This window comes from Micromesistius poutassou, assembly GCF_964030765.1.
Source record: "Micromesistius poutassou genome assembly, chromosome: 14".
Lineage (NCBI taxonomy): Eukaryota > Metazoa > Chordata > Actinopteri > Gadiformes > Gadidae > Micromesistius > Micromesistius poutassou.
The window spans coordinates 2795048-2807377 of record NC_140284.1 but is presented as its reverse complement, the minus strand read 5'-3'; the positions used below and the strand labels follow the sequence as shown (position 1 = coordinate 2807377).

Here is a 12330-nt window from a genome sequence, read left to right as displayed (position 1 = left end):
GAATGAATGAATGAAAATGAATAAATGAAAGAGACGTCTCACAATGATGTTTTCATTATCATAAGCGATCATATGTAGGCAATACAACATATCATTATTGGCAGGACGAAGAGAGGAAAACCCTTATAGGGTGATGGAGAGAGGGCGTCAAAATATATACAATATATACAACTAGCAGTAGCAGTAAGGACTACGGACGCAGAGATGGGAGGATGCTCTTTATCTTTTCGGTATGAGGGTTAAATACAGAAGAAAAGTACCACATTTGGTCAAAAGGGGGCGGTAATGCAACAATAGAGATACAAACAACCGTAAAATACCAACAAGAAGATAATCGGTCTTCTCGCGTTATCATAGCCCTTTGGTGAGGGGTAGCCTCAAGAACATCTCGCGATAGTCCTTTCATATTAACTTGTCTTAAAACAAAGTCATTGCTCATTTCTCTTGATAATTTTTTATGGGTATCTAATGATCCACACAAGATATGCAAACACCACCGTTGGCGTTACTGTAATGAGTACTAGCAATTTCTTATGCGGTCTAGATTGTTTGGGCATTACTCGACGGGAGTTGGCGTAAGCTTTAGCAGCTAGCTTGTGCATGCTACAGCCGTTAGCTTGGCTGCTAGCCGCCAGTAGAGAAAGTTGGATTATATTACTTCACCAGTGGATTTCCAGACGCAGTTTACAATAGGTTCTCAGCATCATACCGGGGACCAAATCCAGGCATTGCACAAAATGCTAGCTACAGGAGCAGTGAGTATTTCCATACGTTGTATTTCAAGTCTGGATGTGTGTGATGTGTAGCTCTACGGAAAGCGGGCTTTGTGTGATCATATTGTGTATAAACAATGAAAGTCACAATGAAACCATTCTGTGTTTAACCACAACGTGATACCTTGTAACTTTTATACATAATTTTCTAATATTTTTTCTTTTTTTCTATCTATTTTTTTCCCCCAGGCTGTTACTACGGCTCTGGCCCAGGTGGACAGAGAGAAGATCTACCAGTGGATCAATGAGCTGTCCAGCCCGGAGACCAGGGAGAACGCTCTGCTGGAGCTCAGCAAGAAGCGGGAGTCGGTGCCCGACCTGGCGCCCATGCTCTGGCACTCCTGTGGCACTATTGCGGCTCTTCTACAGGTAAAGGGTAGAGCTATTTTCATCTCACTAACACTATAGACACTTATGCATAATGGTCAATAATCAATTTTATTATAGTGGCATATGCAGTCAATAAACGACCTCAGCTGTCGATACAGTTTACATTTTTTATCGCAGTTTTTGTGTGAATATGTTATGACATATTTTCGGTTTACAGTTATTGTCTGTTTTTTTCTTTGTTTATTCCTTTAACTTCGTAATGTACTTTCTGCTGGCACACCCAATGTTTTGTATATGTGGGATTAATAATGTACAGCTAATCTTATTAAAACTTTAGGACCGTTAATGAATATTTTAATCACAATGAAAATCTGAAATGTTATCATTCTGTTTACAGGAAATCGTAAACATCTATCCATCGATTAACCCACCTACGCTCACGGCCCACCAATCCAACAGGGTGTGCAATGCCCTGGCACTTCTGCAGTGTGTTGCTTCACACCCAGAGACCAGGTAACACCAAGAGACAAGGAGCTTTAATATGTTCATTTTATAGATGTTTCCTTTTTCCTTTTTCTATCTGTGAGCAGTGCACCTGTCACCATGTACATTTTCCGTCAGGATCCAATAAAGTGCTCTGATTCTGAATGTTCTGCACACAATAAAATGTTTTATCACATTTTTTATTATATTTGTGATAAAGTGTATTCGTGCTTGCCATTTGTATACGGCTGTGTTCCTCTTTTTTTCCAATTCTATTGTCAACAGTAACTCCTAGTGGTGATTGACAGCTAGCTTTGGTTTTTGACAGATTCAAATATCAAGGTGAAGCTGTACCCTAGTCACTGCGACTAACCCTACAAACCTCAGGGTTTAATGAGATGCGTCACGAAAGACATTCAAAAATGCCTTCAGACTTAAGTTGGATAAGGCTATTTAAATCCCCACTGTGGTGTTCAACTTGGTGGAATACGTTAATTGGGTCTTCAATCAACCTAAAATCGACATTCATTGTCTGTCTCGTGGTGTCATTTTCCTATTGTATTACTATGATCTCGAGATAATCAATGATTTATGATTTTACAGGTCCGCCTTCCTTGCCGCACACATCCCCCTCTTCCTCTACCCCTTCCTGCACACCGTGAGCAAAACGCGGCCCTTCGAGTACCTGAGACTCACCAGCCTCGGAGTCATTGGTGAGGCCCGATCTCGGTCTAAACACTTACTGTTCATCGAATGAATGGGGGCGGTTCTTACATTAGTTGAGTCTTGGTGTCATAGCATACCTCTGCATATGTCCAAAAAGGGCACCACTCGTGATACTGAGGCCAGTAGAGTGCAGTTGTATGGGGGTTGTAGTTGTATGGGATCTGCGAATCTAAGTCTGCAGCCTAACCTCTAGGCTTCCTTGGGTAATGCTAAATGACTGAACAGTAAAATAGTTACTAGTATGAAGGTTAAACTCTTCCTGCCTTTGCTTTCAGGTGCCTTGGTCAAAACGGATGAACAGGAAGTGATCAACTTCCTCCTCACAACTGAAATAATCCCACTTTGTTTGCGCATCATGGAGTCTGGCAGTGAACTGTCAAAAACGGTAAGCATAACTGTTTAACAAGTCCATTAGGGTAACACAAAAAGCGTGGTTTATATTCAAATGTGTGTCTTTGTTTATCTTATCATAGCACTTTGCTTTGTGCTTGGCAGGTCGCTACATTCATCCTGCAGAAGATTCTATTGGATGATACTGGATTGGCATACATATGCCAGACGTACGAGCGCTTCTCCCATGTGGCCATGATCCTCGTAAGTACAATTATTGGGAGTAAGACCGAATTGGCTTCATTTTATTATCCATCGTCTACATTGCATTCTCTTTGAGGTGGAGATAGATGGTTCCTTATTCAACCGAGGGGACATTTTTTTCCCATAGAAGCAGAAGAAATAATATAAATTATAAAATACCAATGCCACAAATTATAAAATAATCAGACATGCAGTAGAATAGAAATACACGTACAACACTTGTGTATGATTTTAATTTTCTATGTTTATTTCGAGACCATTAAGTGAATCTTTGTGAATTCTTCATCAATGCTTCTTTGACTTGAGTCGTATGTGTCTCTTTTAGGGGAAGATGGTTCTGCAGCTCTCCAAAGAGCCGTCCGCACGCCTGCTGAAACATGTGGTCCGGTGCTACCTCCGCCTCTCTGATAACCTCAGGTACCAAACCCTCTGGTTGTAGTTGTTGTTATTCCTATTTGTTTGGATCTATTTCAGTTGGTTCAGTAGACATCTCTTTTGAGCCACTAGGAGGTGTCAGATCACAGATGTTAAATCGGCTCTTGGTTGAATCGGGAATGACTCACCAACGCAGTAGAGTACGACTGTACTGTTTCCATTAGCTTTGGATAAATAGATATTTAATTGACTTGCATTACTTATTGTTAGTCGCTTTGGATAAAAGCGTTCTGCTAAATGTAAATTGACATGCATATAGTTAATCTTCACAATATGACATGTCATGTCAATTAGCAGTGGTCGGGATCTTGCTTCACAACGCCTAACGGCAGACTACAGACAGTCAAAACACCCCGAACCCTAGACGTTCTTTCCGCCTAATGGTCATGATCAACTACCTAGTACAGTTCAGACGACCACTGTACCAACACTGATGTGTGGTGCCGTCCCCCCTCCTGCCACAGAGCCAGAGAAGCCCTGCGGCAGTGTCTGCCCGACCAGCTGAAGGACAACACGTTCGCCCAGGTGCTGAAAGACGACACCACCACCAAGCGATGGCTGGCCCAGCTGGTGAAGAACCTGCAGGAGGGCCAGGTCACCGACGCCCGGGGCATCCCGCTCTCCGCTCAGTGATGTGGACCTAAAGTGTGCTCCACACACACACACCCACACGCATACACACACGCACACACACACGCACACACACACACACACACACACACACACACACACACACACACACACACACACACGTGTGCATGAGACATGCACGGTTGCTTTGCCTAAAGCTCAGGCTTGTGTCCGGAGGGAACGTGAGCACAGAGACACTTAAAGAAGAATCCGGAGTGGAGTCCAGTGAACGAACGCGTGACTAGAAGCTGTGTTTGTGACGATAAGGTCACGACATACATGTGGAATAAACATCCGAGTGGAGCACTTAAATGCTCATGGGGCATTTAACAAACAAAAAAACGTATTAGTGCAAAACTGAATGCTGGCATCAATAGTCTTTCAAATGTTTTGGCAGAAATGCCAAAAGGTTGTGTGGTCAGTGTGGTCTTTGAAAAAGGTGCTGTACAGAATGAGAAGCAGGTATTTGTGCATATCAAGAGTTATTTTTCCATCATAATGTGCCAGAATTCTTTAAGATGAAGCCAGGAGGAATCATTTGAAATGGCCTTTTGTTTCCTTCCTTTGGTACACGCCTTTTTCCTGCTGTAACATTCCCTCGACCGAGCAATAACTGTAATTTGTTGCCTCTCTTTGTGTTTATTTTTTAACTATTTGTTTGCCAGACTAGTGTATAATACAGCTTGAGATGGATGGAAAATGGATTTTTATTTGAATGTAAAAGTTGTTATGAGGGAGCATTGTATAATTTCACTAAAGTTTGATTTGCATCCAAAAATCTTTATAAAAATGCCACGGAGCCTTTATTTTTTGTTTGTTAGCAAGATGGCACAATTTCTAAAGCTTTTACTTTAGAACATATAGTTGAGACCTTTTGCAAATCAACCAGATTCAAATTTTAATGAACACAAGATGACGGATAAGAAATATTATAAACCATTGGTTTGAGCAACTTGGATCTTGAGTTGACTTTGATTTTAGTAAACACATTAAACCAGGTCAAATTTCAATAATCCTTAATCCACATCCTCATAACTCATGCGGCTTTGAGTCCAGTCTCTTCAGAGTTACAAGCAGCATGCTCCACTACCATCTGCTACTCTTACAGGTTCACATGGATATCAAAACAAACCAAAACAATGCTAGGAAAAAGCTATTTCCGTATTTCCCTATTGCATCCATCTGGAATATGAGATGGCTGGGGGTCGAGTGGTGCTCCATCACAGTAGCCCTCATTCTGTTCCTACCTAGGTCCCTTGAGGACACGACCAACATCCTAACAGTTCTAATTGCTTTACGTTTCCCTTTACCGGTGCATTAACGCATCACTTACTGCTTAGTTTCCATTATCAAACCCTATGCCCTTCTCTCACAACGAAGCTGTGTGGAGGTACAAGCACACACACACACACACACACACACACACACGTGTAGAGACATCCACACCCTAACTTTCCATTTGTCCAAGAAAGTCATGGGTTCCAACTTCCCCATGGGACTTTTGTTATCTGATCTGTCACTCATTTGTTTAGCTTTTTAAAGGAAATGGCCGTTTGAAGTCATGTTATATTTTAGCAAGCATTTAAAACGGAAAGAGTGCTCTTGTGCTTGGGTGATAGGTCTGTGCTTTCTACTGCAACACTCTAATACCAACTCGGACCGTATCCACTATCGATTTATTTGTTGCTTACTAGTTTTTTTCCAAATTAAAATATTTTCAAAATAACTGTCTCCAAATGAAATTGTTCTAATAAATGTTATTAATACAATACTTATTTTAAGTTGAGTTTAAATCACTCATCTAATCAATGAATACATTAGTAATTTTATTGAATATAGTGCCCTGTATATTATTTATGACATATCATTGCATTTATATCACTCATACTTATGAATCTTCAGGACACCAAAAGCAAACTGTGAATATGAATATAGTTTATAGAAAATAGTCCACGTTGTTAGTCCTCCATTAGGTGATTGCCTCCAAGTCTCTGGCATTGAGAGGGTTATGCAGAGTAGTCCATCATCGTCTCACTCCCTTTACAGCATACGCTGCATGCCAAGACATTTCCTTCACATGATCACATTTCTTCACACTATGAATCTAATTGTTTAGGGAAGAAATTCTAAAAGTAAATTTATAATGCATTGCAATTGAACGAGATCTTGATTTATTGTGTAAATCTGGCAATTATTAAATGTGGTTATTGTGAGAAGCCTGACAGCTTCCTCACAAACGTTGCCAGCATTCTCGAGATATCTGGTCTCTTTAACTGTGTGGGAGGAATACAATCAGCTGATGGATGGAAGATAGAGAGAGAGTGCGGTAGAGAGAGTGTGTGACAGAGCGAGACCAAGCAAAGGGAGCTGCACAATCAGCAGATGCAGCGGTGAGGGGCCTATAGACAGAGAAGGAGCAGAAGGGCTGGGCCGGTACCAGCGTGCGGCTGTGTATTAGGAGTCCGATTTCCCTGGAACCTGGCAGACACAGACGAGAGAGTGAGAGTGAGAGAGTGAGAGAGAGAGAGAGAGAGAGAGAGAGAGAGAGAGAGAGAGAGATTTTCCCTGGATACTCCCAGTTCTCTAAAGACTGTGCAGGACTGGCACTCCCCTCTGGCCACTCCCAGCACACATGTCGAGCAAGATGACTTGACTCACTTTTGGCCACACTTTTTCAGTCAGAGCCCTCTGGAGAAGAGTCTATTCTCCAGACCCTATCTAGTGGAGATCTGCCAGAGCCTGCTTCTCTCCTCAACTAAGCTGGCACCCCAACAGAGGGCACACCTAGCTTTGGTAAGTGTGTCCATCTTTTGTTTGACTAAATCCTATCCATCTTCATCTTCATTGTACGTAATCTTTTCTCTCTCTTAGAAACCCTAGTGGCCTGTTTACTTGGCTGATTTGATGTGCTCTGATAAGTCTCATATTTCGCTGTCTGGTTCCAATTTACCCTGCACGGCACTCCCCCCATGGCAGAGGAGTGGGGTTTTAATGGGCTTGTGGTTGGCTTTCATTCGTTTGTAGGATTCTTTGCATAACTGTTTTAATGGGGAGTTTGGTGTATGGACTAAAGAGATCTCGTATAGTTTAAGTAACTTTATTCTAAATGTGCTCTGTTCAGTGGCACAGTTTTTCCTATGCGTATTTATTTTCATGTGCGGGTGTGTGTGGTCAGTCCTGTGTTTGGACAGCAAAAAGTGACCCCCCACCCCTCTATGACTCATCCCTGGAACAGTCTGTTTGTCTGTCTGTCAAATCATGTGACCATGGTTCTAAAAATAACACAAATGATAGCAGCTGCTGTGTATCAAACATTGTAGTAATTTGAAATTTGTTGTCATTTTGTACATTTAGTTTGTTTGTTGTTGTGTAAATGATGATGATGAAGATACATTTCTGTAAATAGTACTGCATTGTTTGGAACAAAACGAAAGGATGAACGAAGCCGTTTGTGTTGCTCTTAAGTGAATGCAAACATATAAACCCCCCGGTAAAACTCTCTCACTCTCCCTTTTCACACTCTCTGCATCATAGCAGTATACAAAGCTGAACATGTTCTCTGTGTTCCCTCGATACCTTCAATGGTGGAATGAGGTGGAAACTCTTTGTCATTGTGTAGTATTCATGTCAAGCGTAATGAAAATGGAGCCCTCCTTTTTCGTACTTCCAGGGGGGACCTGTGAAAGGAAAAGGCTATCTTACAGCCCTTTCCTCCCAGGAAGTGTTTGATCCACGCTGGGAATGTACAGATAGCAGTAGGAAGTAAGGCAGATAGTTCCCAGTGTGGTTGTCTTGCAGTTTTCATGTTCCCTCTGACTTTCATCCACTCTGATTGTTTTTTTAATTATATTGCTCAAGTATCAAAGTTAGAGTCTCAGTCTTCAGTCAAAGACCTCATTATATGACATTCCTGCCCTATTCCTAAAGGGACTATATCTATTTTCCCAGGGTATCAAGTTCCAAGGGTCTTAAGTTCCCATGGTCCTATGTTCCCAGGATCCTGTATTCCCCAGTTCAATATTATGTTGACATAGATTAACCCTATTATTGTGTTCAGGTCAAATATGACCTGTTTCAAGTTTGATTTTTAATCAATATTATCCAGGTTTTTGTTTTTTACTGGAACAGGGCTTTAAAAACAGCTAAATAAACAGGAAAAAAACAATGTTATCATTTCAGAAAATGTATTTTGTAGGTCTTGAAAAAATCCCCATGTTCTATCACTGCATTGCCTGGACCTTTCAGCATTGACATGTCAGTACAGAAGCATCATGAATAGGCCTGGTTTTCTGAACTAATGAGATCAGTATCTCAGGATTGTGAGAAAAAAAAAATTCTGCTCTAGTTTCTCTGAATAATTCTCTGAAGAGATGTTATCGCTGAATTCTGTTTTTAAATGAATGCGATATCTTAAATCTTAAGTATGATCATGTTGTTATACGTTTGTAGACTTTGCACTGGCACCTCACTTTGTTGCTGTTGAGATGCAAATCCCACACATCATTTAGCAACATTTATAAATTGGTAAATTGGTAACATCTAACTCCTTATTGTATTGACCCCATATTTTTGAGGATCCCATAATGTGCAATGTAGCCTAGAGCTGGCGAACACCCTGTGAGAGCACTGGTGTAGAACTGAGGAACATTGAGAGTCTTCCTCATGTTCCCATTACGTGCCGTATAAATCTGGGGAGCATAGGACGCTGGGTATAAAGGAATGACCCTATACCGCAGCCTCACACAGGCAAAGAGACCTCCACCTCTTAGATCCCTCCCCACAACACCAAGAAGGGGTTTAGTGACAAATGATGAGATGGTATTCATGTAAAAAGAATTTAATCTTGTTTTATGTTCTACTGTGGTACAAAACCACAGAACAGTAGCTCTACTGTTGTGCAACCAGATGTTTCGTGTCATGCCTCTCATGCCATTTCTTACAAATTGCCTCGAAGTCCATTCAGTAATCAACTCTGCGTCGCCATCTGTCTCAGGACGATAGTACTGTTATAGTAAGATTTACTCCACAGAGACAGAGAGAGCCCAAAGACAGGCAGATATGCTGAGCTGTATCCTGTCTGATGTGGCTTTTGGCCGCTGATAATAATTGATGTGGGCGGATTTATCCTCTGACTGAATGCCTTTATGCTCGGTTGGCAAGACTAGGGTCCACTGCTGGTTTTCAATCAATAAATCAATCCCACTTTAGATTATTTACTTTTCCTGCTGCAAATGCAAAGTTCTTCTCAAGAAAAACAACACAAAAAGAAGATGAAATAAAATCTGTTTAAAATAATAATGTAACAAATCTAAATCACTGACATACATCTGTGAGGCAGAAGAACTACTTAAATAGAAGAAAGCTCAACTAAAATGTTTGAATATTTTGTTAAGCAAATGATGGTTAAGAAAATCTAATTCAATCCCAGGTGAACCCAGTCGTTTAGGGTGGCCGCCCAAAGACACGATCGTCATGGAGACAAGCCGCAGACGGTCAATGTCCGCTTTGATTCAGGCGGCGTTTCCATTGGGCGAGTCACGTCCACCGTTTGGATTTGTTAATGTTAATGATAACTAACTCAGTAATCATCAGAATCGACAAAGATTTAGTGACCTATTTCAAGTCCATGACGATCTAGATAGAGAAAAATAATGTATAAAAAATACGACAATCTGTGAGTTTTTTGGATTTGGATGCTGTGTCCCACAACGTCCAATCGATCTGTTAATGCAAGATGCCGTCTTTATATCGCTCTCCTATATGCGCGTTTATTTACAACGTGGGACTTCGTAGTGGTCGTGAGTTTTGTCTCAAAGATTTCATTCGCCAGGATGAGCTGTCATCGTGTAGGCCTAGCTGTCTCGTTTGTTCAAATATTATCAATAATTAAAATAAAACGAAGATAGGCTTTAACTGGACCATGCTCGACCACTCCAGGGGGTCCTTCTTCCAACGATGAATCCGTGTTATGCTGATACGTATTATTTATTCTGTAATTTATCCTCGTTTGCAGGTGGGGTAGCCTACGTTTTCACTGCATAGACTTCATCAAGGATCGCGATGGATTCTCCTCAACTTTCACGTGAGTAAATTATTTCGAAAAACTAAACTAACAAAATAATGTGTTACATTATACAGAACAGGCTGCTGTGTTACTAAATGAATCAGTGATTTCTGAATATTGTTATGTTAAATGTGTATCCCTTTTAAATTATTATAATATCCGGTAATAGTGCTGTGACACCCACATTTCCTGTCTGGGATTAGTATATTATCTTATCTTATCGTGTGTTATAACTCACCATAAAGTTCAGCAATTTGATCAATTCATAGATTTTGATTCATTTAGATTAACAAGGGAATTAATTGGCCATGTACAGTAGTACTAGCCTGTGATTTCAGCAGGTAATCAATTAACATCAACACCCCAAATTCCCTGCCTTACCTCAGGACACAAAGATGATGCTGACCTCAAGGTGATGATGGCGGGGTCGACCTTCAGGAAGGTCAAGTCCCGTTCCTGGAAGAAACTGAGACACTTCCGGCTCCTGGAGGATGGGCTGAACATCTGGTACAAGTCCAGGTGGGCAGGGAGAGGCCACTCCACCTGTAAGTACACCTGGCTGTGTGTGTGTGTGTGTGTGTGTGTGTGTGTGTGTGTGTGTGTGTGTGTGTGTGTGTGTGTGTGTGTGTGTGTGTGTGTGATTGCTGGCATGAGTGTGTATGTGTGTGTTGGTGCAAATGGCCTAAATCTTTTTTTTTATTAGCTTTTAATTACATTGATTAAGACACTTTATCCCAATACTACATACATACACATGAGTGAAAAACACACCAAAAAAATAGAATGATTACAAATTGTATTGAACCAACTGTTAAATCAAGTGCTAGCAGAATATATAAGTTGCCACTGTGTTCGACTCCCATCCGAAGGTTCTGAGTTCAATCCCAGCATCCACACACCACAGAGCTGTAGGCTTCCAGGAGCAAGATGCCGAGCCCCTACTGGCTCCTTTACGACATGCATAGAATACAACAAAACACTTTAATAAAATAAAATAAATACAATTTAATAAAAAAGTACCTGCTTCAAGCATTCAAGCATTTCATTCCCATAAGAGGCTTTCTGTTTCATCGTTCAATGAATGTGCATATGACAATACATTGGATCATTACATGTTCTCCTAAACCCCACTGTCTACTGCTCTGCACCCCCTCCTACCCGCCCCGCCCTGCCATGTCTAGTCCTGGTGAGCGATGTGGAGGCGGTGCGGCAGGGCCACCAGTCAGAGGTCCTGCAGAGCATCGCCGATGAGTTCTCCCCCGACCTCTGCTTCACGCTGGTGTTCCACGGTCGCCAGGGCAACCTGGACCTGGTGGCCGAGACCCCCGGGGAGGCGGGGGCCTGGGTCAGGGGCATGCGCAAGCTCATCCACAAGGCCAAGAACATGGATGAGAAGGAGAGACTGGACCAGTATCCTTCTCAGGGCCTTGGATTTTAAGAAAGCAGGTCCATGATGACCTGTCTCTGTCTCCCCTCCTCTATTCTCTCCACTCCTCCTCTCTCTCTGTTTCTCTCCTCTCCTGCCTTTCTCCTCTCTCCCCCTCCTCCTCCTCCTCTCCTTTCTTCTCTCCTCTCTCCACTCCTCCTCTCTCTTATTTTCTCTCCTCTTCTACTCCTCTCCTCTCTTCACTTCTCTTCTCTCTCCTCTTCTCTCCTCTACTGCTCTTCTCCTCTCTCTCCCTCCTCTTCTCTCTCCTCCGCGCCACCTATAGTCACTCCTCTATCTCCTTTCTCCCTCCTACTCTCCTTCTCATATCTCCCTCTCCTCCTCATATCCTTCCCTTCTTTCCTCATTGCATACTCTCTCCTTCTTACACATACATGAAGCCCTACAGACACAGACACACTTACACCCCCCCCCCCCCACACACACACACACACATACACACAAGCACATTATTCAGAGACTTTCCCTAAACAGTCTTCAGGTGGGTGTGGGATTGGTTCCTGAAGGCTGATAAAAACAAAGATGGAAGGATGAACTTCAAGGAAGTGAGGAAACTGCTGAAGATGATGAATGTGGACATGAATGAGGACCACGCTTTTTATCTCTTCACCGTAAGACTTCCTTCTGTTGATCATCTTTACCTCTTACTGCAGATCAATCTACCAATCAGAACACCTCTTAAAAGCAAACCAGTCTATCGATAAGACAACCTCTTATTGACCAGTCTGTATACCAATAAGAAGATCTCTGTGTCTGTCTGAAGATACTTGACATTTTCCCAGGTCTTTGTCCTGTTGCCTTCGTCATATATAATATAATAAAACAATATATAGTTTATACTTCAAAAT

At 41.8% G+C, this 12330-nt stretch overlaps 2 protein-coding genes across 5 annotated transcripts in view; both read left to right on the top strand.

Moving 5' to 3' along the window:
• The first annotated feature begins 382 nt into the window (after positions 1-382).
• cnot9 (CCR4-NOT transcription complex subunit 9) lies at positions 383-5664 on the top strand. The gene is made up of 8 exons (XM_084478487.1): positions 383-755; positions 963-1142; positions 1501-1616; positions 2190-2299; positions 2588-2697; positions 2808-2906; positions 3232-3323; positions 3806-5664. The coding sequence occupies exons 1-8, from the start codon at positions 738-740 to the stop codon at positions 3972-3974; spliced, it is 894 nt and encodes a 297-aa protein (XP_084334613.1). The 5' UTR covers positions 383-737; the 3' UTR covers positions 3975-5664.
• A 977-nt stretch (positions 5665-6641) lies between these two features.
• plcd4b (phospholipase C, delta 4b) overlaps positions 6642-12330 on the top strand; it is an 18969-nt gene continuing 13280 nt past the window's right edge. The window contains exons 1-5 of one of the 4 annotated variants that reach the window (XM_084478384.1): positions 6642-6764; positions 9985-10053; positions 10422-10580; positions 11217-11445; positions 11964-12093. In XM_084478384.1, the coding sequence (XP_084334510.1) occupies positions 10032-10053; positions 10422-10580; positions 11217-11445; positions 11964-12093 (540 nt within the window). In that variant the 5' untranslated portion in view covers positions 6642-6764; positions 9985-10031. Of the gene's footprint in view, positions 6765-9505; positions 10054-10421; positions 10581-11216; positions 11446-11963; positions 12094-12330 lie in introns of those variants that run through there. The other 3 variants (XM_084478385.1, XM_084478386.1, XM_084478383.1) reach the window with 3 other exon arrangements.

Excerpts from the sequence above, each read along its gene's own strand:
- cnot9 (XM_084478487.1), top strand. Across the intron at positions 2,300-2,587 it reads CACCAGCCTCGGAGTCATTG|GTGCCTTGGTCAAAACGGAT; the intron begins GTGAGGCCCGAT and ends CTTTGCTTTCAG. Across the intron at positions 2,907-3,231 it reads CCCATGTGGCCATGATCCTC|GGGAAGATGGTTCTGCAGCT; the intron begins GTAAGTACAATT and ends TGTCTCTTTTAG.